Genomic DNA, 25,734 nt, shown 5'->3' with positions numbered 1-25,734 from the left:
AGTGATTGTTTGAAAGTTTATAACATAAAAATAAAGATATTGTGATGTTGAGAAGACTATTTGAGCAGCTGGTTCATTATGACAGCCGCTTCAGTCCCTCTTTTGCTTGTAAGAAGCAGCACGAATGCAGATCACACCAGTTTGATCAAACGCGTCTGAGCCCAGCCTAGTGTAATCACACTGGTTTGAACGTACGTGCGAAAGGGTTAATTAAAAAATTAAGTATGAAGGTCACAGATAGATAGATATTAAGAAAGAGAAAAAATAAAGAAAAACATTGAAAACAAAGAGAGAGAGAGAGAGAGAGAGAGAGAGAGAGAGAGCTAAAACAGATTAAAGGCCTTTTAAATTTGAATTTTTTGACTCTTGGAATTTGAATACTCTTGGCTCTTTTGAACTTTCCGTTAATGTAAGCCTCTGGGATTTTGAGGATTTTTGATCACCCGCGGTGCAAAAAACATAATTCTGATCAGTTAGAAAAGTTAGAGTCAGAACAGCCTGAAGGCCTGTGTTAAGTTTGGTGGATGTAGCTTGAAAGCTCTAGGAGGAGTTACAGAAAATGTGGCCTTGAATTAAGGATTTTGAAAAACTTAAACCATGTCTGTAGAATAACAGTACAACAATTAAACAACCATCTTTAAAGAGAGTGAGAGAGAGACCACTCTTTTTAAATGTTTTAACCCTTTAGTGACCCGGGAGCGTATTGCAGAAAACTTCCTGTTTTACGTCTTAACTTAGATCTGATCGGTTAAGATAGGATTTTTCACAAATTCATATTACAGAAGCAAAACTTAACTACAGGTAGGAAAAGATCATTACATAAGCATCCCAACTTGCCAAAATCTTAAAAAAGTGTTCTAACTTTAGGACAACCCCACTGGCGTCCTAACTGAAAACGTATTTGAAAACCAACAATTACAGTCACATTACAATACTGTGTGTCACAACTACAAAGCGATACAAACCCCAGAAAAGCGATGTTTGATGGTGTAAACGCTTTTGGAAGACCCAGATGATGTGCTGTGCTTTGATGACCAAACACTGATAAATAATTATGGACTCCAACAAAATATGAGAATGCAGTCATCAAAACTTTTATTTCTGTAGCATTGACATTAAAAGCACATCAATTTTAATTCTCCATTGTCATCTAATGTTTAATTCACAGAGGCCATTTGCGCAACGTTGGTTGCTCGGTAACAGACATGAGAGTTGATTATCGAAATGGATGGAGCGGTTTAGGATTTCCTAACAAGAGATAAGATAAGATTTTGTAAGATAAGATATGAATCCTAAATAAAGTTAAGATAAAATAATTAACTTAGGAAATGTTGTTCTGTAATAGCTTTTGTCCTAAATGAGATCCTAACTGAAATTGCCATGGTAACCAAGCAGATAAGATAGGATCATAAAGTTAGGATCTTTCTGTAATATATATATATATATATATATATATATATATATATATATATATATATATATATATATATATATATATTACACTATTCACATGAGAATAGTTGGGAAATACTAAAAGAGGTGTGGGCATAACTAAAAACAAAATGGATGAGATGGGGTGAAATGAGGTCCCTGGTCACTAAAGACCCAAGTTATGCACTTATGAGTTAAATAAATGAGTATGTTCAATAGCATATTAGCTATTTTTGCTGTAGTATCAAAATTGGTAAAGAGAATCATGAAATGTTACTGGTATTGGTACCAACCTCAGAAATTTTGGAATTGAGACAACCCTACTCAAGACCTAACTGAAGGTGTTCACAGTCAAAGCTGCCACGTACAAATTGATTTGCATGGTTAAAACTGGTCTGTGGCACACTTTCAGAGAGTTATGCAAGAATAAACTGATCTGCTCTGCACTTTCCAGCAGGTTGCTTGGATAATTGGTCTCTGCTGCGTGATTTAGATGAGTTGTGCAGTGTTTTGGTTTGCCATGCCCCTCATTCAACAATTAAAACAGGCTGCGTAACTATGTGGAAAGATTAGCTACTATGTTGTTATAGGTAATTTTGCTTATACATATGAGGGATATTACAACCCAAATGAATTTTCAAAGGGACTAGGGGTTTTCAGGTTATGCTCTAATAAAAGATATTTTGTGGGTTGCCAGAAAAAAGTCTATGAGAAATGTAAGAGCTTTCCTTTTCATTTTTTAACACTATATAACTTACTGTAGCAGGATCCAGAATAAAAGAATTAAGAGAGTTGGATGCAAGTGTTTAGATGACGGTCTGATGTCAGATACGTATCGGATTTAGAACTTTTTCGGATTTAGACATTTTAAAATATGTCAGATTTAGAAATTTGTAAGTAGCCCAAATCGGATGAAACAATTTTTTTTTTTTTTTTAAATAATCTGATCTCATATGTGTTTTTGCTGTAAATGCTGCCTCTTTCTCTGTCTTATCCTCTCTATCTCTTTAACTCTTTCTCTTTTTGTAATCTCTGCTTTTGGACTGCAGGATCAGAATGGTCCCATTGAGCCGTGCCCTGCGATACACTTCAGTAAATCTGCATCCTGGCACTTTGTCAACTCAGCTTTTGTTGCCTTTGCTCCTAATTAAATTTGTGTAAGACTGATTCATACTTGTGGCCTCATGCCAAAACCTTTTCCAGTTATTGGCTGCTTGCATGTTATTGCATTTTACATTGAGTAGTCCATAATTTTGTACGGTTCTCTTTAAAAAGCGACATTTTCTGCAGTTCTCTGGAGGAACACCTGAGCCAAATATTTCTATACACCTGAGAGGCATTGAATTGTTCAATATAAGGTTGCTGTTGACTTCAGTGTGAAAGTGACAGAGCAAACAAATTTATTTATTTATTATAAACCACATCTATTTTGACAGTAATCTAAGGGACAAAGTGCTGCTTCAGCATCTGCTGAGTCTATAAGCCTGCTCGTTTGTGTGCGTGTGTGTTCTTACTTAGCTCTAGTTTGTGGAGATAATTGTCCCTAATAGTGGGACATTCTGGGACAAATCTAAAAAGTTTTCTTTCAGGGGTAGGATTTATCTATAGTAATTATAATTAGCTTTATATACAAATAAGTCTTTGCTACCATGCCAAGGCAAGAATGCAGAACTACACATATTTGTCAAAATTGAAATCGGGTCTCTTAGATTATGATCTGTCCTGTGACCATGCTCCGTTTTAAAGAAAATGAAGTAAGAGTATATTATGATCCACATTTGATGGAAAAACAAAAGTCTTTGAAGCCATTTTCCTTAGTTTCACTGTTGGCTTAGTTAATGCATTTTGCCTTTGTAGGGCAGTATCATATGTCCCCACTTAGATAAAGCTAAGTAAACATGTTTGTGTGTGTTAGGGAGTGGTTATTAATGACTCACCAAAAGTTAATGAATGCCTCGCTTTGTGCTGCATTGACAGGGGTGAGGACAGCGGATGTGTTCGAGCCGTCGTTACCATGGTACTGATATCACACCTCCATCACCAGGAAAGTGAAGGTGCTGCAAGCACTGATCTGTATTTACATATGCATCTTGTTTTCAGATCAGCATCATCTCTTTAGGATGCTGTGAACTACCGTAGATATGTACAGTTACAGACAAATCTGATCCTAGATCAGTGTTAGGATACTGCTGTGATTCTGCAGAGCTCAGTGTGTATTTAGGCATTAGTTTGAATTGCTTCCAGTGAAACGATGAGCGAGAGGCCTGTTTTCCAAAAGACAGAGGTACTCCTTAAAAACTTCTTATGTCAGTAAGTAGGTACTCATCTAACAGTGACAAGATTGAGCAATTGTCTTGGCCTATCTTCAGATATGAGCTTGGAGGCCTACATTTGATATATCATCATTCCCACTACAAGTAACTCACCTGCAGTAACAAAAACTATCATGCTTCAGGCGAAATCAGGCATTCTCACATCATTTGACATCTAAATGTACAGTAGACATCACAAGTTACAGTTTAGTACTTTTTAAACCATAAAAGACCATACTGTTTTGATAGAAAAATGTATTTCCACCTGTACGCAATTTATATAAATTGATATAATATAAGGGCCTCTCAGCATTTCCTTAAAGGGATAGTTCCCCAAAAATGAAAATTCTCTCTTTATTTACTCACCCTCATGATATCCCAGATGTATATAACTTTCTTTCTTCACCAGATCACATTTGAAGAAAATTATAAAAATATCTTAGCTCAGTATGTCCTTAAAATGCAAGTGAAGTGCGTTACAGCCGGAAGAGCAGCGCTGTTTACAAGTGAGAAGGAGGAATGCTGTACAGTATCTTGGTTGATTTTGGTTTAGATCTGTATTTATCTGTTATTTTACTCACAATGGTGCATTTGTGTGCTGATCCTGGATGTCTCAACGGAGTGGAGAATGTGAGATTACCACTGTATCATGGCAACGCAAATATGTCACACGAGAGACCGCTTGGACTCCACCCTCTCGTGAAGCTGACTGGAAGCGATGATTTTGAGTTAAAAAATGCTTAAATATTTATATTTTTTCGCACCAAAAATGATCGTATTGCTTTAGAAGACATTAATTTAACTGCTGGACTAGTATGGGTGACGTTTATGTTGACTATCTGTGATTTTTGGAGCTTCAAAAGAGAAATCACCATCCACTTGCATTTTAAGGACCTACTGAGATAAGACATTTTTCTAATTTTCTTCAAAAGTGTTCTGATGAAGAAAGAAAGTTATACACACCTGGGATATCATGAGGGTGAGTAAATAATGAGAGAATTTTCATTTTTGGGTGAACTATCCCTTTAATGTTTTGACTTGCACACATACAGTATATGTTTCATGTTATTTTAACCTTCAGTGATATTCTGTAGTTTTTCTGCAGCATCAGGTTTGATGTTACTCTATATTTTCACCCTGGGGACTCAGTGCTGCTGACAATAATATATATATATATATATATATATATATATATATATATATATATATATATATATATATTTTTTTTTTTTTTTTTGTGCCAGTGATTTATTACTTTTACCATGACCCTGACCTAGACTGATGTCTTTGCCGAGGTCACTCTTACACATCAGGGTACCTTTGTTGATCAATCTTGAAGGAAACTGGCATCATCCATACATATTTTGCATATTTTACTTTAAATATTGTAATTGTGACTAATTGGTGTAATTTCTGTCACATGTGAAACCATCTGTGCCACCACCGTTTGATTAAACGTTAATTGTGGTGACCTTATTCTCACTTTTTCATTTCACATTTTAGATTTGCGCTGTGTCATAACTGAGCTGGCATGACTGAACTTTCCATGTGTCTTGTCAAAGGCTGAGAAAAGTGACAGAAATGGTCATAGAAATGGGTCATTTTATCATTTTAGTATGATTTTAATCAATGCTGTTTGTATAAAGGGATTTTATTTGTAAGCCTGAATCTGAAAATAAAATATTTTCCTCTGTAAATGATTGATAAAGTCTTATATTATGAGCAGTGATTTAACTTTTTCAAGATGTTGGTTTCAGACTAAAAATTAATCAAGTTATTGGACACATGACAGGAAAGGAAGTTATTGGAAACATGGCACCTCGAGTGCCGTAGCTGAGATCTGATATTTTGATTCAAGGCCATTTTTTTGTTATGCTGAGACATAATTGAGACTTAAGACATGTGTTAACATTAATGCCTCTTGCCAATACAGGTATTTTGACAGAATTTTAGAAGGTGTTTATGACTGTTCAGGCGCATTCATGTGCATTATCGTGAGTGCTCTCCAAACACATAAGCATGCACATACTGTAGCGAGAAATCTTCGGTTAGTCAGTCAGCATGTACTGTACTGTAGGTACTGAAATGAGTCAGTACTTGGTACAGCAGAAAGACTGGGATTGTTAAATCTTTTTAGTTTGTACTGGTACTTTTGATGTCATAAACAAGGCCTATAAATGCAGACCCATTGCAGAGGCAGTCAGAATACATTGTGGCTAAAATTTGTCTATGAAATGCCAACATAAAAGTGTATACCCTCGTCCCCGCTTTCCCTGCTCCAATGCCCACAGGCATCCTGGCAACATTTAGGGCACTGCTGCGTGCCTAACTTTGCATTCTGCCTGACTGATCCCAAACCCTGGAGCACATGGTCTTAATCTGCCCTAATCCCACAGGAGATGCTATGTTTTAGAGGAATCAATCCATTAGCAGCTAATTGAGCACCAGGTTCTGCGTATTTTCCAAGGTAAGATGAGCCAAAGAGTGCAGCTGTGGTTCGGAAATAACCAAGATCAGGCCTTACTAACCCCTAAACATGCCTGGTGCCAAGCCAAGAAATCTGAATCTGTTAATAATACTGGAATGCCCACTTGACATACACTTTAAAGAAACAGTTCACCCATAAATAAAAATTCTGTCATTATTTACTCTCCCTGATGTCGCTCCAAACCAATATGATGTTTTTATGCTTTCTTTTTGTGTGTGTGTAGAACACCAAAGGAAAAATTGTAAAAAGTGTTAACACAGCTTTTTTCAACATATAATGCAAGTGAATAATGACTCTGGGCTGTCAAGCTCCAAAAAGGACAAACAAACAGCCTAAAATTAATATGGAAATATGGCGCCTATGGCACAGATTTGAAGTCATGATGTTTGGTCACAAAACAAGCAAGAATCAATGATGTTTGATTTTATTGATGCCCAACCTGCACCATAGTAGCCATATTTGCATATTCACCGCATACTTGGCTCATAAATCATTTACAGTAAGAGTGAACAACAACTTACAGTAAATTTCTGTCTGTTCATCACACAAAGTTATAATATGGACTCAGAAGACTTGGAATGTAGTGCCACAGTCATATCGACTTATAATCCTAACCTGATCTCATGAAAAATATATGACTGTGGCGTTTTTCAGAATGATATTACGTGGTTCATTACATGCATCACGGCAGGTCCGAGGTGAAATGTCCACTGTGTGGCAATAAAAGTGGGTTAAATGTTCTCCCAAACAGATGAGGTTTTTAAGGTTAATGCTCAATTGAGTTTTAAATCAACAAAACCTTCCTCCCTACCCTACTCCGGTTATGTAATGCAAATGTGAAAATGTATCACCTTACAAGTGTATCAAAAGTAAGTGTTTATGAACTAATTATCTGCTGTTTTACTTCGCTGTTTTAGCACCTCTCCAGGAAACTGCCATGATACGCACAACAAGCCACATAAAACTAATTCAGCAAAAATGTAGGTATAGGAATGATATTCTATGAGACCATGTGTAAAGACTTTTTATATATTTATTTTCCTTTTGTGTTCCACGGAAAATAAAATGTCATATAGATTTGGAGCAATCTACAGGCGCACTCAAGCTTAATTTACGTAGAAATGAGGCATGTCTGTACTGAAAAGAATGACAATAACATTTACCAACCAATTAACTGAACTGCGAGCATTTAGTCAATATGACGCAGATTTTTGTGCTATTTAGTGAATTCTTCCCCATGTGGTTTAGACACCTGTGGTATTACAATTTATCATTATTTCACCAGATTTTCAGCACGTAAACAAGCTAATGAAAGTCGACGCCCACTGACCAGAATGAAGATGGAAATAAATTGTTTGCTTGTATGAAATGGCAGTCTGTACATTGTGTTAGATAGCCATCTCACTGATAGCTTGAGGTGATTAATTAATGCTAATAGCATTTCTTCCCACCCACCTCCATTCTCATTAATTCCACAGCCACTCATTTCAGATCTTCATCCAGCTGATTTGATTAATGTTAGATTATTTTCTCAATAATAAAAAAAAAAAAAAATCATTATGATTTCCAAAGCTGTCACATCTTGCAAGCTATAAAAAGTTTCCACAATCTATCTTGTACATGAGGCTTGTCAGTGAGAATAAAAAGGCCATCACTAAAATGTATAAAGTTGATGAGCCATTTTTGTCTTATTGTAGAAGTTGACAATTCAGTATGGGACATACTGTGCTGGTTTAAAATTTAAACAAAGTCTCTAATTATGCTGTTCATGTTTTTGAAATTTCTGAAAAAGCTGATGTGCTTAGTTGTTTTTTTTTTTTGTTGTTTGTTTTTTACATTTTTTTTTATTATTATTATGTTGAAATACTTTCTCTTATCCCAGCTTAATAGGCAGCACACTTACTGTATAAGCAAGCCATTAAGCATATGCACTATCAAAAATTCTTTGAGCAAGTAAAAGCCAGACACAGCAACATTGGCTAAACTAATTATGTGAGTTTGTGGCTGGACTATCAGGTTGGTTGACCAATGGTAAACAGGGTTTTTTGAAAACAATCATTATTTTTGCAATTTTGTTTGATAATGCCATTGGCACAGAAATGATACACTTCAGCTTTAAAAATCTAAATGTGGTTTCCATTTCTTTCTTTCTTCATTTAAATGCACAATTTATACCCGTTGATTTTAATAAGCCAACATTGTATTCTTTTATTGGGAAAGGTCAAGATAATTCTAAAATCTCACATAAACTTTGTTGTGTTGTTGGAATTTTGATTTATTTTTTTAATCAGCTGATTTTTGATAGTTATCATCAGCTTTTTGTTGTATGTGTATATGCACTTTTTGGGCAGAAAGCTAAAGATGAACAGATGTTTGCTGCTGGTTGTCAGGCCCCTTTTTATCAATCCTTGATTGTCCACATGTTTCTTTATTCAAAATCCATTTCATGCCTAGGACAACAATGATGTTAAGGATTTGGGTAGACCAAAATCAGCTTACTTCAAGCATGTCTGGTGGAAAAAATGATGTTAGTGATACAACATTCAGTCCAAACACTAAGTAGGCCTACTGAATTTGTAATATTGGGATTACTATATTTTGCATTTCAAGCCTTTGGCTTTTTTTGTCCTCATTACAAAATGTGTAGATTTTGAAGTTTGTCATATAACTCGGTGTAGATTCCTTTGTCATTTACAATCATAAATATGCAAATAGTGTTGGTAAAAGCCAACACAGCTGATGACAGAGTATAGAGTTCTCATCCACATACATCTGGAATTACATTTTTATTAAATGTGCTCCAATTGAGGGCCTGGGTGGCTCAGCGAGTATTGACACTGACTACCACCCCAGGAGTCACAAGTTTGAATCCAGGGCGTGCTGAGTGACTCCAGTCAGGTCTCCAAAGCAACCAAATTGGCCTGGTTACATGGGTAGAGTCACATGGGGTAGTTGTGCGTGGATGCCGCGGAGAATAGCGTGGGTCTCCACACGCGCTACGTCTCCGCAGTAACGCGCTCAACAAGCCACGTGATAAGATGCGCGGATTGGCGGTCTCAGACATGGAGGCAACTGAGATTCATCCTCCACCACCCGGATTGAGCCGAGTCACTACGCCACCATGAGGACTTAGAGTGCATTGGGAATTGGGCATTCAAAATTGGGGAGAAAAGGGGAGAAAAAAATGTGCACCAATTAATTTTGTCCACTCAGAAAAGATTTGTGCCTAAAGAAATGAGTCATGGTTTTAACAAACATATTTATAATTATGTACACTCACATGGGATGAAGACTCAGTATCGGGCCTACAAAAACAAAAAAACGAATTACATAAAGCCGGATGCCTCTTCATGTTGTGCTGGTCTGGATGCTCAAAGAGACAGAGCAATGTTTTGATAGCACCACAGTCTTAACACCGCCTACCAATGGATTATTTAAAGTTTCTGCATACTAAACTGGGATAGGAGAAAGTATTTTAACATAGAAATGAAACAGTTCACCTTAAACCATATCAGGTGTCACATAACAGTCTCTGAACACATAGTATTCAACAGATTTAAGTGTTACACTGATAGAAACCTACCCATTTGTGCCGTATTGAATGCTCTCTAGTGTGTGTGTGTGTGTGTGTGTGTTGACAGTAGCTGCTTGGTGTTGGTACTCAGACTGCAGTGCGGTCTTAATCCTGCGCTCAGAAATGCTGCTGTATTTGGCAATATTGCTTCAGTTCCTTAATCCCAAGGCTTTTTCGCAACCAAACACAGAGAAATCCCTGGAGCTGTCTGAGCTCCACACTGCTCACCTGCCGACAGCCGTTTTACAAGGTCAAACTGGCTCAAAGCTGCTTGACACATTGTGGATTTTTCTCTCTCTTTTAGCAGTATAGAACATTTTGCAGGAAGTTTTTGCCATTTTAGAAAGCCATCAGTGAGTTTAGTTTGCATGCAAGGCATTGTTTTGATTTGTGTATATGTGTGTTTTTGATGTGAAAGAGTCTAGGCAAATTCACTAAACAATTGCACCACTTTTGCATACTGATTTTCAACACACAAACATACATCTTATTCATTACCACCAGCAATCCAGTTTAACCAGGGGCTTAATGTGCTGATACGGCACTTTGAGTATTTAAATCATGCAATTGTTCATTCTTTTCAATGCAAACATGTCTCCTCTCGATGTAAGTGTGGTATTTGTATTGCAGCATAAATGAAAAAGTTGTTACCAGAGAAAAAGTCTATGAATTATATTTCAAGCAGACTGATTTGCTTTTTACAGTGTATAGTGGTCAACTGGCATTTTTTTTCTTTTCTATGCTTGTAAATAGGATAAAGAGATGTTGCACTGTAAAACAAATAGTTCTGATTTGCATGAGCCACGTTTCGAGTAAAATAAATCTAAAAAAGAAATAAAAATTGTCAAAGATGAATTTGAAATATCATCAGTTTGTAACATTTTCACTTGTATGGGGATGATTCACCCCAAAAAGGAAAATTCTGTCATCATTTACTCACCTACATGTTGTTCCAAAACCATAATACTTTTTCCTCCGTGGAACCCAAAAAGGACATTTTAAGCAGAATAGCCTCAGTCACCATTCATTTTCAATTCATACTGTGTACAATGAATAGTGACCTCACTCCATGTGAATGATCACTGAAGCTGTCAGTCCCTAACATTCTGCCAAACACCTCCTTTTGTGTTCCATGGAAGCCAGAAAGTCATAGTGGTTTGTAAAGATATTAATGTGAGAAAATGATTACCAAAATTAAATTTTTGGGTGAACCAACCCTTAAATAGGTAATGGATTGGTGTTGGGATTTTAATCAGTAGCCTAATTACAATCTCCATTTAAGCAGTAGCTCTAAAAGTAAAAGCATTCTTAAGTACACTGGAGGGATTTCAGCCTTTCACGCTCGCAAGTCACAATGCAATATAATCCAGGGCTTCAAATGCAAAACCTCAGTACAGAAAATCCTCTTGCATTACTTTCTATAGTTGGGAGACACATTAAGTTACATTTGGTTTGAACACTGAAATATCAATCCCTGATGAAAAACCTCAGATGCATGTTTTTAATTAATTTTTAAATTATAAGTTTTATTCGCAGGCATTTGTTGAGGTGCCAAAATGGATTGAAGTAGAATTGCTTTTTCTGATACGTACAATTTATTTATTTATTTTTTTTTCATTTAAGTATACGTTTTTTCACCCCTGCCCTACAGACATCTATTAGATAGGGCTGGTTGGGTTTTTCCAAGCCGTTTGCAGTGATTGAAAGAGGCAGTAAGATCCAACATCTGTTTGTGGATTTGAACTTGCCTCCTGCCTATTCTTCCACTCCTGTGAAACAAAATCTAATGAATGCACTGACCCATTTCTCTTTTCCTTTTCCTCCCTCCCGATCCTTTTTGCCCCTACACTTCAGTCAGCCAGCATTATTCAAAAAAGTGGAAAAACAGCACACTAACATAATGTGTGAACTCAAAAGTTTTTAGTGTGGCAACCACAGCTGCCATACTGTATACAATTGATAAATATATGTACATAAATATATACTGTATATATATATATATATATATATATATATATAATTAAATAAATATGTTTCTCCAAAACACGTTTGCCACAATTATTGCCACCCCTATAAATTCTTATGATTAAAATATATCTGAAGCATATTCCCATTCATATTTTGAATTTTTTAGTACACCTGGGTGACTAGGAACATGAAATTGTTCAGCCATGACTTTAAATATTTAAAGTATTTAGAGTATAAGACAGGGGTTTAAATATTAGGGAACACACAAGCCAAATTCCATCACAATGGGTAAGACCAATGAATAAAGTTATGATGTGCAGCAAAAGGTTGTTGAGCTTCACAAAATGGGAAGTGACTAAAAGAAAATAGCTAAAGAATTGAAAATATCCATTTACACACTCAGGGCAATAATTAAGAAGTTCCAATCAACTGGAGATGTTAAGAATCGGCCTGGAGGAGGACATGTGTCTATATTGTCTCCATGCAAGGTGAGGAGGATGGTTTGAATGGCCAAAAATTCTCCAAAGATCACAGCTGGAAAATTGCTTGGGTCTTGGGGTCAGAAAGTCTCCAAAACTACAATCAGACATCACCTACATCACTACAAGTTGTTTGGGAGGGTTTCAAGAAAAAAGCCTCTGCTCTCATTTAACAACAAACTCAAGCATCTTCAGTTTGCCAGACACTACTGGAACTTCAAATGGGACCTGGTTCTATGGTCAGATGAAACAAAACTAGAGCTTTTTGGCAGCAAACACCAGAGATGGGTTTGGAGCACACAGAAAAATAGCAATATGGAAAAGTACCTAATGTCCATGGCTAAATATGGTGATGGATCTTTAGTATTGTGGGGTTGTTTTTATGCCAGAGGTCCTGGACATCTTGTTTGGATACATTTCATCATGGACTCTATCAAATACCAACAGATAAAAAATCAAAACCTGACTGCGTCTGCCTGAAAGCTTAAATTGGGCTGTGGTTGAATCTTCCAGCAGGACATGGAAAGGATATATATATATATATATATATATATATATATATATATAAACAATAAGTTGATGGTGCTTCAGTGTTTATGCTGGTTGACTGTGGAATGGGCCAGGCCCACATGTAGCACAAAATGATTGATATCCAACTGTGTGGTCTTAAAAGTGTGGCCCTGTGCAACAAAAGGCCAGTGACTGTGGTAACAGGACTTCACTAGCTCAGTTGCTCCATGGGCCATGACTGTTAATTCTCAGTGTTTTATGGACCATTCAGAGGAGACTGTAAAAGTACTGTGTCCAACAGTAAACATGAGTAGATCACATTGGAAGAAAATGCATAAAAGAAGTCTATGGATGACCGAGTTCCTGTCATACCATGAATAGATCTGTATAGCTCTAGAATAATAGTGCTGAATAAAATTAAAGGAATGTTTTGGGTTCAATACAAGTTAAGCTCAATCGACAGCATTTGTGGCATAATATTGATTAGCACAAAAATTTATTTTTTTAAAGAAAAGGAGGGGCGAGTCGAAATTAATTTTTGTGGTATTAAACACTATGCCACAAATGCAGTCGATTGAGCTTAACTTGTACTGAACTCTGAACATTCCTTTAGCAAACCTATCAAACCAAATGTAAAGCCTTGTGTATTAGTTTGCAATAGCGTATTAGTTGGCAATATTTACAACAAATGAATGAATTAATCTCCCTTCCTTTCTCTTTCTCTTGACAGGAGTTTGCAACCCTGACTAAGGAGCTGAATTTGTGTAGAGAGCAGCTTCTAGAAAAGGAGGAGGAGATTTCTGAGCTTAAAGCAGAGAGGAACAATACCAGGGTGAGTGATTCTGCGTGTGTGTTCTAAAAGAAGAGAAACAGTAAAGGCTTTAGCGGTTTACTGGATGATGTAGTGTGCTATCAGGCCCAGATACAAGAATGAGATCAGATATTTGGGTTCTGATTGATTCCTCGGTCTAGTGTGACCTAACCTTCAATCCTGACCTTTACTTGTTATTAATTTGAACAAGCTAAACGTTTGAAGGTGTTTATTAATGTGTGCTTATGTAATTCCTTATTGATCATGAAGTAATTAGCTTTATATACAGTACCTCCTTATGGTAGCATTTCAGCATTCAACTTTACTTAAAGAAATACCCTGCTGAAAAAAAACAACAACTAACCAAAGATGGTTTGCAAGTTTAAGATGGTGGTCTCCCAGCCTGGCCAAGCTGGTTTAGCTGGTTGGCCAGCTGGTTTCCTGGCCTGACCAGCTGTAAAATGCACAAAACCCCTCTAAAAACAACCAGACTGGTAGACCAGCAAAACCTCTTAGGCTGGATTAAGATGTTTTTTTTTCTCCCCAATTTGGAATGCCCAATTCCCAATGGCTCTAAGTCCTCGTGGTGGCGTAGTGACTCGCCTCAACCCGGGTGGTGGAGGACGAAAATCTTTTGCCTCCGCGTCTGAGACTATCAATCCGTGCATCTTATCACGTGGCTTGTTAAGCGTGTTACCGCAGCGACGTAGCGCGTGTGGAGGCTATTCTCCACGGCATCCATACACAACTCACCACGCGCCCCACCAAGAGTGAGAACCACACATTATAGTGACCACGAGGAGGTTACCCCATGTGACTCTACCCTCCCTAGCAACCGGGCCAATTTGGTTGCTTAGGAGACCTGGCTGGAGTCACTCAGCACACCCTGGCTTCAAACTTGTGACTCCAGGGGTGGTAGTCTGCGTCAATACTCGCTGAGCTACACAGGCCCCCAATTGGTGCCCAGGATTAAGATGTTTTTTGTGTTTGTTTGTTTGTTTGTTTGTTTCAGCAGGGTAGTTGACACAAAAATAAAAAATTCTTTCATTATTTACTCGCACTCATGCCATCAACCCGTATGATGGTCTGTCTTCTGTGGAACACAAAAGTAGATATTTAGCAGAATCTCAGAACTGCTCCTTTCCATACAATGTAAGTCAGGGGTCCCCAAACTTTTTGCTGCCAGGGCCAGGTCGCCCTGCTATGTGTTTAAGGAGGGCCAGAGTGAGCCTACAGTATTTTTTGTCACAGAGTTTATTCTTCTGCCTTTATTACATGGATTGATTTTACAATTAAAATCCATTCACAGAACATGATTTTAATATTGGAAACTTTACTGTATGTATACATATCTTAGCAACTTGCTTTAAGGTAGGGTTAGGGTTAGGGTTAGTCAACAGAACTTTCATCATGTTTTTCTATTGTAAGCTAGCAAAAAAAAATCTGTGTGAAATGTTACAATTTAGACTACTTCATCTTGCATCAGTGGATCCATCCATTGGCTCAAAGAACTTGTAAGAAGTACTTTATACAGTACTGGTGATGATTTTGATTAATCTCAGTGACTAGTCTTTTTAATCTGTTCACCAAAAAGATTTGTTCATTTATTCATTCATTGACCGTTTCTGCAAGAAATGACCGTCTTTTACACTTTAAACAAGGAAAAGCAGTTATGCACTATTGCCAAAAGTGTAATTATCATTTATTAAACTTTGCGTCTCAACAATTCTACTGAGACTTCAGCACTACAATGTTCCAAGTATCATAAGCATTTCCCCACAAATGTCAACAAAGCATATGTATCATACTGTGAACTGCTGAGCATGACTTTTTATCAAGCTAGACAAAAAAAGACAACATTGCTAGCCTAAAAAATTAATATGAGTTCCAATAACGTCTGTATGCCATGTGTACTCATCATTCACTTTTATTCATAAATCATCTAGCCCCTTTTCTTGTTGAACGAGATTGCCGAATTGAACAAATGACTTGCCGCCTCCTTTTGTTTAGTTGTTCAGCAGATCCTCGTTAATGATGACTGATTCATGCATTTCATTCATGAACAAGTGTACCAGTACATTCAGTTTGTTCATGAATGAAACGTCTTATCTCGTTCAGACTCAAACAACCGACTCGAACTTCAGTGAAGTATTCTTATAGCGGGTAAAATCAATGATATGCTCCTTAATAGCCTGCACTCAAATGCTATTGGCTCACCATATAGTCAGTTTTACAGGCATGAAAAGACACCAAAGCAGTCTTTGAGTGCTTCCAGTGAGGGCTGGTCAAAATGTGTGACAGGCATGGTTCCGTAGGCCGGTGTCCTAGAAATATATGCTACCTATCAGGATGAGCTACCAATGCTATAATCACATAGTTTTAGAGTTAGGGTTTGGGGTAGAGTTAGGGCTTAGTATAACCTCACACCATATCACACTACATGAAAGTTATGCTGGTAGCACATGCTGATAGGTATTATTTGCTTGACAAGATGTGCTACCTAGGTTTTCAACACTTTTCATGCTGTTGTAGTACATACCGACAGGTTCTCCCATGCCTCCCGACTTGCGCTACCCATGTTTTACACATCACTGTTTTTACTGCTGGTAGCACATCCTGAGCAGGTAGCACGGATTGTCAGAATACCGGTCAAAACAATTCAAAGGGCCATATTCGGCCAGCAGGCCTTAGTTTGCGGATCCCTGATGTAAGTGGATGGGGACTGGGACTGGGAGTTAAATAAATTACATCAAAGTGGTCCGTAGCATTATATAAGAAGTCCATATGACTTGTGTGCTGTATTTCATAAGCCAAACAATAGTTTTCTGTGAGGAAAAATTTTGGGCGAACTTCATTTAATAAAGTTGTTTTTCTTTACATAAGGTTTTCATAACTGTATACGTGGAGTTTTTTCATGGCTGTTCATTATTATCAGTATCATAAATTAGTTTTTATTGGAAGGTTAAGGCTTGTGTATGTTTATTTGTTTTGTTCTATAGCTTCTTTTGGAGCACTTGGAGTGTCTGGTGTCGCGTCACGAGCGTTCGCTGAGGATGACTGTGGTGAAGAGGCAGGCTCCTCCGCCCTCCGGGGTGTCCAGTGAGGTGGAGGTGCTCAAGGCTCTGAAATCCCTTTTTGAGCATCATAAGGCCCTGGATGAGAAAGTGAGACAGCAAGATGGACTAAATTGTTTTCCATATAACTTTACACTATAATTGAGGGGGTAATTCACTTGGAATGAATTGTCGCTCGCTAATAGTGTCGTTTATTTGCATGCACTGTCTGCGTTGTTTTATCCCCCGATGTACTGAATGCAGTTTGCTTGTTGCAATTCTTGCAGGCTATTTCTGAGTACTAGGTTGTGAAGGATGCAGTAGAATACTAAGATCTGGCAGACTTTACTGGGACTGTACAGCATCACTCCAGCACTGTGATCCAAAAACCTTGTCTGGATATATGCCTAGTTATAATGCTTTTCTCCATCATTTGTTCATCATTTGATGTATTACTGTAGCTGTGATATATGAAAAATGTCAACAAACATATCTCTTAAAAAAATGCTGTGTAGTTGCTTTCTGTGAATGGTAATAGCAAAACATTCATTGTTCCAGGCAAATAGCACTAAGTTTGTGAATAAGGTGCAATCTACTAAAAAGTCTAATTTACAATGGGGGGCTGTTGCTTTGTCGTTGAATTCTCGGTTTCTATTTCTGCTCTATATTGCCGGACTGCAAGATTGCCCAATCTCCATTATTTCTTTAGTGAATCAGGTGCTAAACCAGCGTGCAAATTAACAACGCTTTTACCAGGTGCAATTTATTCTTCTTGAATTCCCCTTTCACAATACTATTTCAGTGCATTTAGAGCCTGGTTAAACTGGATTACATGTGGTTAGTGAATATGATGAAGTTTTTGCGCTGAAATTCTGTGGACAAAAGTGCTGCAATTTTTTACTGAATTTACCCCTTAAAAAGTCTTAAAAAGAAATAAAAACATTTGCTTGTTATAGTCTGTCAGTGATATAAAGTTAGTAATGGGAACTGGATGTCGCAAATCACATGATAGGAAGTGGAGTTGGCGGGGGGGGGTGCTATTTTGGCACATGTACCTTTTGCTATTTAAGTCTCTTTTGTTTTTAATTTGCACAGGTGCGTGAAAGGTTACGGGTGGCTCTCGAAAGAGTGACTACATTAGAAGGACAGCTGGCAGCTGCCACTCAGGAGGTACGGCCTTTTTTGTGCATGCATGTGTGTGTGTGCATGAATTCGCTGATCTTATTAACATCTGTCCACTGATCACCTGCCCCCTACTGTCAGCCTGTGAAGGAAATGCATGTTGACTATTTCCATCACTCTGGTACCACTAGGATTTCAAGCAAAACAAACGCACTTGACATAGCATAGTTTAAAAAAAAAGAAAAACCACTGACAAAGCAATTACTCATAGCTTTATATTCATGGAATTCTGTTTTAGTAACCAATACAAGTTAGTGAATATGTTTTAGATTGTATTATATTTATATAATAATGTAATAATAATAATGTGATTATATAATCTTAAAAGTGATGCGTATAATTTTCTCCAATATAAATTACTTCAGCTAGTTAGTAATTCATGGTGCTTGCTAAGGCCAGCATCACTATTACTGCTGCTCATACCTAAAGGTGAAGCTTATAGCTTTTTTCTATGTTAAAAATCTCTTTCTCGTATCCCAGCATAATGTGCAGAGACAATTATATGTAAGTAAGCAATTCAAAGATTGATTTTACCTGAAAGTGTAACACTGTGTCTCTGTGGCTCTGTCAAACAGTGCTCTGTTTATTGACCAATGACAGACAAGGGGAGAGTTTGGCAAACCTGTTTGAAAACAGTGATTATTTTTGCAATTCCGTTTGGTAACTCTAGCTGCACAGATATGACACATTTCACCTTTAATTCATGGGTTTTAGTTTTCATTTACACTGAGAATACATTAGGGATGCTATTTGCAGTAATTGCCTGCAGTAACTCATTGCAACGGCTTTAGAGACATAAAGCATACAATTACACCATCAACACTGTCTAGTGTCACCATCATAGAGTTCCATAAAGAACATCATGTGGGGGGCAAATACCTACTCTATTGTAAAAAAGACAGAGAGAGAGAGAGGGGAAAAAAGGCATTCTTAGAAAAAACTAAAACAATAATGCTGTCTTTCACAGGTCTTTGTGCCCCAGTTTTACACTCTAGCATTGAATGAATGCTTGCATCATTCATAATTGTCTGTTATGGGTCAGTCACCATGTGTGAATATACTGACAAAAAAAAAGGAATTTGGTTATCCACTGGAAGACTCTGCACTGCAGGGGCAGGAATGGGAGGTGGCCTCTGGGTGTCATGATGCTGCATTAAGCCCAAAGGGAGGAGAGGAATTTCTGCTATCTCAGTACAAATATGACCCAATGCTGCTGCTTAGAGCCAGCAGCAAATGAAGTGGTCGTCTCAGCATTGTGTGTCATAACACTTAAAAAAGTTCTCTCTTGCTTTCTTTCTTTTCTCACAAGAAAAGTTTTAGGCTTTGCATTGTACTTAAAACCCACTTACTTGTGGTGAAGTTACTGTAATGCAGTGGCTTTTTGGTTATAAAAAACAGCGGTTCCATTTATTATCAATAATTATGTTCAATAAATAAGCTTGTGTGCCAAGTTATATTGTTCATTTTCTAACTGTAGGCTGTTTGCAGTTGCTAGGCAACATAGGAACTTGACACATTAATACAGAATGTGATATGTCAGGTGTGTGTTTAAAGACCATTTCTAGGATGTAAGCATAACAAAGGAATTAGAACGCTACTTTGCATGTCTTGCCCTGAAGCATTTCTGGCAGCAGCATTTTTATAGACCAGAACTGTCAAAATAAAATGACTAGCGCGTTCTTTTTGAGCCTAGCTAAAACAGAACAAACAAGATATGTGCAAAAACTGAAAATAAACAGTGAGGTGTCATTACTGGATCCTTTAAATAAGACCCAGAATCTACAAATTTTCTCAATGAACATCAAATTTTACCTAAAGTGATTAATCCAGACATGTTATTGAAACCGTGCGTCTAAGCGAGAGAGACAATGAAAGTGTGTCGTAGTTTAGATGCTCATAATTATTTCCTCAGCGAAAAGGCAGGTAATATTGGATTGCTCCTATTATTATCAATGAAGCTGTTAATGCTATAAGTGTGTGACTTGCAGACAAATTATTTATATAAATTTTTTTCCTTTTGTGTAACTTTCTTCAGCGGTAGCTTTTATACTACTCCAGCTACTCTGAGATCTTAGTAGTGCAATGCTGCAGTTATTGTCGACTTTTGTGTGACAGATTGCGTGTTATGTTCCTCATTTGTATGTTGCTTTAAAAGAAAAACTCTGACTTAACTAGCCAGCTAAACTCTACCTTTCAAACTTGATCTAAACTCTACCCATCTACAGTAACTTACTAGTCGAGTCATTTTTATTTGTATAGCGCCTTTCACAACACACATCGTTTCAAAGCAGCTTTACAGAAAATCATGCATTAACAGAAAATGAAACTGTAATATCTATAAAGTCTTAGAGTCATCATTGTGTAATTTGATAAAATACAATTGTGAATTGTGTTTAAAAATAAGTAATTAAATAATAATTGTATTTAGAACCCCAGTGAGCAAGCCAAATGCGACTGTGGCAAGGAACATAAAACTCCATAAGATGTTGGTTAATGGATAAAAATAACCTTGGGAGAAACCAGTTACTATCTGTTGGCAAAAATGTTGTTCACCTAGCAGAGATAAGCTATGTGTTACAGTTGTTAGTACTGCACATATCCAGCCATCTCGCTTTACTGCAGCAGTTCATGCATCCATTTTTGATTTCTCTTTCAGCAGTCTAAACATTTTCATTTCCGTTAGTTCCAGGCATCCAGGGAGCATCCAGCCACTGAAACAACGGTCCAAACTTTAATAATGACATTCTATTACAATCGTATTAGTGTTAGTAACGTTAATTATGTTAAAGTCACTATGAATGAAGTGCCACCCACCATTTTACAACAGCTTCGAACGTGGCCTAGCTAATCAGAATCCAGGGTTGATACTATACATTTTCTAATGTGCTATGTGTTATTGTAATTGTAATGGTATTAATAAATTACATTGATCTCAACATCTACATTATTTACGTAATTTAGCCTACATTTCAAGTTTTGACCAGAAAATCAGACAGACCGACCGACAAACAGACAGAGAGACAGACAGACAGACAGATAGACAGATAGATAGGTAGATAGATAGATAGATAGATAGGGAGGAGAGGACTTATATAGTTTGATAGATGATACTGTTGCCATACAGAAATACTCCGTTAATCCGTGCTACACAGTTTCATTTTGCCTGTGGCCAGAGAGCGCAGAGTTGTCCAAATTTATCTCCGATGTAATGGGGTTGTTTCGGTTCGTAGGAGCGTTTACTTGCTTAAATTTAGGATCAACTCTTAAAAATTAGGGCTTCTAATTTTAGAACTTAAAGAAAATTTTCATCTAAGAGTAGGCATAATTCATGAAGCATTTTAACACTTAAAGTATCTCCTAAACCCACGACAGCTTAGAAGTCCACCTAAGGACTTCTAAATCTAGGAGCTACTTTTAGCCTTAAGATTTTTTTTGTGAAAACAGGCCCTGACTCCAGAACTATACATCACATAGACTACTTAATAAAAATAAAAACAACCCAAGATCATATAAAAATATACCTCAAAACTTTTGCTAATACAAAGTGACACCCATGCTCAAGTTGGGTAAATAGACTGGAATACTTCATATTTCCTGGTGTCTGAAACTCTCCTCTGTTTTGCCAGCCTCCTCTAATACTTGCACGAACTGTAATAATGAGAGCCTTGCAGATATGTAAATCAGATTCCTTCATCCAAATAGTGACATGCAAATGAGCATGTACATATCTTAATTGTCTTCTTCCAATTCTCACATTCATTGGCCCTGATATGTGAGGATTCAAATGCAAATAGCCTTCCATTGTTTCATTAATACCTTAATAACATGTGGCTTTTTAGCAGTGATAAGTTTATTCCTCAAAATGGTTAGTTCGTATAATCGTATCTCCCACAAGACTCCCTACCCAGTCTAAGGAATAGGGGAAATGCGCTTAAATGCTATTAAAAGAAACACAAAAAGGCCACTATCACAAAAAATAAATTTCCATAATGTGCAATTGAAAAAAAAACACACACACACACACACAAAAAAAATAAAAATCAAGGAGGAGAAGCAAATCACTGCCTCTGTTGAGATTTGTAAACAGCAATTATGTGTACTGCCACGGTTTATTTTGTGCGGTGGGTTAGTTTAACACATGTAAAACATGGATTGATAAACATGGATGTGTTTGTTTATTGTTAGGTGGTCATGTTGAGACAGAGAAAGGATGGACGAACAGACGGTGACGTTGTGGACAGGATGGATAGCTCAAAATCTTCATGGAAGGTAGATGCATGTACTTTATTTGCTTAAATTTTCATTATATTGATTCTTCCAGTTTGGGAATTTATGTTTGTATGTTCTTAAAATCTTTCCATGGGTGTTAGAGTGTTCTGCTGTAGAGTATATGCTGTGTTTCGATAAACTTCTACTAACTTTTGATAATCATTTAGAATTATTAAGAGGTCATATCTTGAGGGTTCAAATTTAATTTGATGTTTTGAGATAAAAAAGTGAATTTAATGGGATAACATACAGTACTGTCAGAACCAAAAACTTCTTCCCCAGTTCAAAAGGAACATCTATTGAAACTGAGCTACAAAAATGGCTCATTGTCAGAAACCTGAAACACTGACATATGACTGTCCACATTTACACATCAACAGTGTTTATTTGGTGTTCCTTATGGAGAAAATGTATTAATTAAAATGTGTGATATGATCCCTTTAAAGCTAATTAATCTTGGAACATGCTGTACACCATTCTGTAAAGAAATACATTGAGTCCTGACCACCTGGAACTGCGGAGAACACAATGCCAAGACATTGTCAAGTCATGCCAACAAACAACCCCATAGGTTTTGTCATTACTTACAACTTGAAATTGTTTATCTCTGAGGCACTGATCCAAAAGGGATCCCTTTTGCTCTAATACCTCTCGCACAGATGGTATTTTTCCAGCTACTGACAAATAAACAGCATTGATTATGCACCAAGTACTTTTGCCCTTCAACCTTCAGTGTAGGTTGCTAAATTGTCTTCTGCCTTTGCGTGTACAATATGACTCACTTCTAGCAACCAGCCAACCAACAGAAGTCTAGTCAATATAAAAATTGAGAATCACTCTTGTATCTTCTATAGAAGTCTAATCAATATTAAAATTGAGAGTCACTCTTTAATCTTGTATCCTGTTTCGTATTGCCTAAATATCAACTTATATTATATTTATGTATTTAAATGCTGATTAGTTGTCTGTAATGAGGGAATTTGTTCAGTGCTACAGTACTGATTGGGTGATTCACTCATTAGTACCCAAAATTTGTTTTAAAGTCTGAGTCGACAAGCGACGTTACTATACGTACAGTTTTGCTATTTTTTTTTACATGACTCGTTGTACGTATCACGCCAGTTTCCTAATGAGATAAACACTAGTGGCGCTGTGTGACGAGGAGGAGGGCGTGGCCGGGCCGTGATGGTGCATGGTCGGCGCTGAATCAGCTGATCAGCAGGAGAGCGAGATAAACGGGAGCTGGAGACGCCAGTTCGGGAGAGAGAGACGCAAATGGCCACATTGCATGTGTGTCTGTGTTTGTTTTAAGTTAAGTTTGACATTAAAACTTTGTGTTTACTGTTCAGCTGGTTCCCGCCTCCTCCTTACCCATCCTTGAACTGTTACGTGCTACAACAACAATGACTTCTTTACACCTTCACACAAATCACGAGTCAAACGGCAGATTAACAATTCATAAGTGGGAACTTTTCGTGCTTTTCCTCAAACAATGTTATATTATGACAACCCAATTTTTACTATTATGCATGACTTGTGTCGACACGCTCCGAGTGGGATTCTAACCGGTGTCAGCTGGCATGGGAGGTGGGCGCACTAACAAGGAGGCTAAAGGTTACAGCCCCAGGCGAAAGTTGCTAGTGCGCCTTTTGAGGCCAGGGGACTGAGGTTTTTCTCACTCTGCACAGCTATCACGTACCAGCTGGCTCCCGTTTCACTCACCTCCCAAAAACCTCTCTCCCATCCGAGTCACGGCACCACTGTCACCGGTTCTGCTCAACACGCTTCGAACGGGATTCGAACCGGCATCAGCTGGCATGGGAGGCAGGCACGCTAACGAGGAAGCTAAAGGCCACAGCCCCTAGTGTCAGTCGCTATTGCGCTTCTTGAGACCAGGGAAGTGAGGTTTACACATACGTCACAGCTATCACGTACCAGCTAAAAGGCAAAACAATTAAAAATGTTTTACATAATCGCTTATTTGACCATGATCAAGTTTTGCGGTAGCTCAACTAATTGAATGTTGCACTGAAAATGCAAAAGACGGAGATACTAGTCCAGAAGAACACGGGTCAGCACAAGGGGTTTAACAATCCATTGATCTGGATTGATGCATCGATCCAATGTTATCAATACAATGCGTAAATATCGATATATGCGTCCGTACACATTTCCGTCAGGCAATGAAGCAACCATGTTACATTCATTTGACTTTATGAGCGCTAAATACGCTTTTCATGTGGGACAAGGATGTGTGCAGGGTCTGTGAAGCCAAATTGTGCTCTGCTATCCGTGCGGCGTGCGGACACGTCAACCAGGCTTCCCGCAAAATACGAGCTCCATTGACAGGATCCGTGCTAGCGCATCAACCGGGCACTCCTTAAAATGGGAGCTCTCATGACAAACGCAGAGCAGCTCACATGCATGATTAACTCAGGCTTCCATCGATATCGTTGCTCATGTGAATTTTACATGAGAATTTGCTATTTTAAAGTATCATGGAGAAGTTTGAAGTATCTGCAAATATCGGATCGCAGGCCAAGAGAATCGATTCAAGATCGTATTGTGATAAAACGTCCGATTTACACCCCTGGTCGACACGTGAGCCAAAAGTGTCATAAAAACACCACAAAATGGCATGGTTGCTTGAGCAATTGCATTTATCATCTCACATTTGCATTTGTAACACTATTGGTTAGGTTTAGTTTTAAGGTTTTGGATAGGGTGGTGAGTTTTGTTGATTTACAACTCCATAGAGCATTAACCTTAAAAAACACAGCCGTTTGAGAGAACATTTAACTCGCTCTTAGCGCCACACAGTGGACATTTCACCTCGGAACGATATGTAATGAACCGCGTAATGTCTTATTGCAAAAATGACACCACAGTGTCAGTTTCATGAGATCACTTGCTATCACAGCCGTGAATCATGATTTGCTAATTTGTATGTGCCCGTGAGTACAAAGTGCATCATTAATACTGTATCTTTAGTAGAGAAACACTTTTAAATGCATATTTTATCTGCTGAAAGGTAATTTGTTAACTTTTAAAAGTATACTAGCGTATAGATGACTTCAAAGCTCTCAAACATGTACAGAAAGCCACAAAACTCAAATTTGTAATGCATGGGAGCTGATTTTAAGTATGTATTATAATTGTATTATAATTGTGAGTAAGATGTCTCTTGTTGTGATGTGCATAGCCATCAGACATTCAGAGAATAGTGTTGCATGCCAGGTTTTTATTTTTTTTCTGAAAGGTTGCTGACTTTGTAAAGGTAGCTGAAATGTTACCAGTCCTAATGGGCAAGAACATTGCTCTGCTGACTGTTTGATTCCTCATAGTGTGAGTCACTGTCTCTTCACCAGTCTGTGTGTGTGTGTGAAACTCTTTAAGTGTCATGTTATTGTGGACCCCAGCCATTTATAAAATAGTGCTGCTCAAGGTGTCACTCACTGTCTGGCTCTCTTGTTTATTTTAGACCACCATTGTCAGGTATTTCTAGTAGTAATGGGTGAAGAAATGTGGTCTATGGAAAACCTTAATTGGCATATTTATTTTGTCAGTCCCTAAATACCCAAGGCTCTAATCATTCTGATGGCGTATATATACACAGTATACTGTATATATTGTTTATACTGTATGAATATATGTATA

General features: G+C 37.6%; 1 protein-coding gene across 7 annotated transcripts in view; it reads left to right on the top strand.

Moving 5' to 3' along the window:
• The window catches only part of LOC127427965 (liprin-alpha-2-like), a 155,944-nt gene that overhangs the window by 77,821 nt on the left and 52,389 nt on the right, over positions 1-25,734 (top strand). For all 7 annotated transcript variants that reach the window (XM_051675967.1, XM_051675962.1, XM_051675965.1 and 4 more), the window contains exons 2-5: positions 13,493-13,594; positions 16,573-16,737; positions 17,722-17,796; positions 21,994-22,077. In XM_051675967.1, coding sequence (XP_051531927.1) covers positions 13,493-13,594; positions 16,573-16,737; positions 17,722-17,796; positions 21,994-22,077 — 426 coding nt within the window. The remainder of the gene's footprint in view (positions 1-13,492; positions 13,595-16,572; positions 16,738-17,721; positions 17,797-21,993; positions 22,078-25,734) is intronic.

The sequence above is a fragment of the Myxocyprinus asiaticus genome, chromosome 37, assembly GCF_019703515.2.
Source record: "Myxocyprinus asiaticus isolate MX2 ecotype Aquarium Trade chromosome 37, UBuf_Myxa_2, whole genome shotgun sequence".
Taxonomy (NCBI): Eukaryota; Metazoa; Chordata; class Actinopteri; order Cypriniformes; family Catostomidae; genus Myxocyprinus; species Myxocyprinus asiaticus.
Note: the sequence above shows the minus strand (reverse complement) of the source record. Positions and strands in the feature narration are given on the sequence as shown.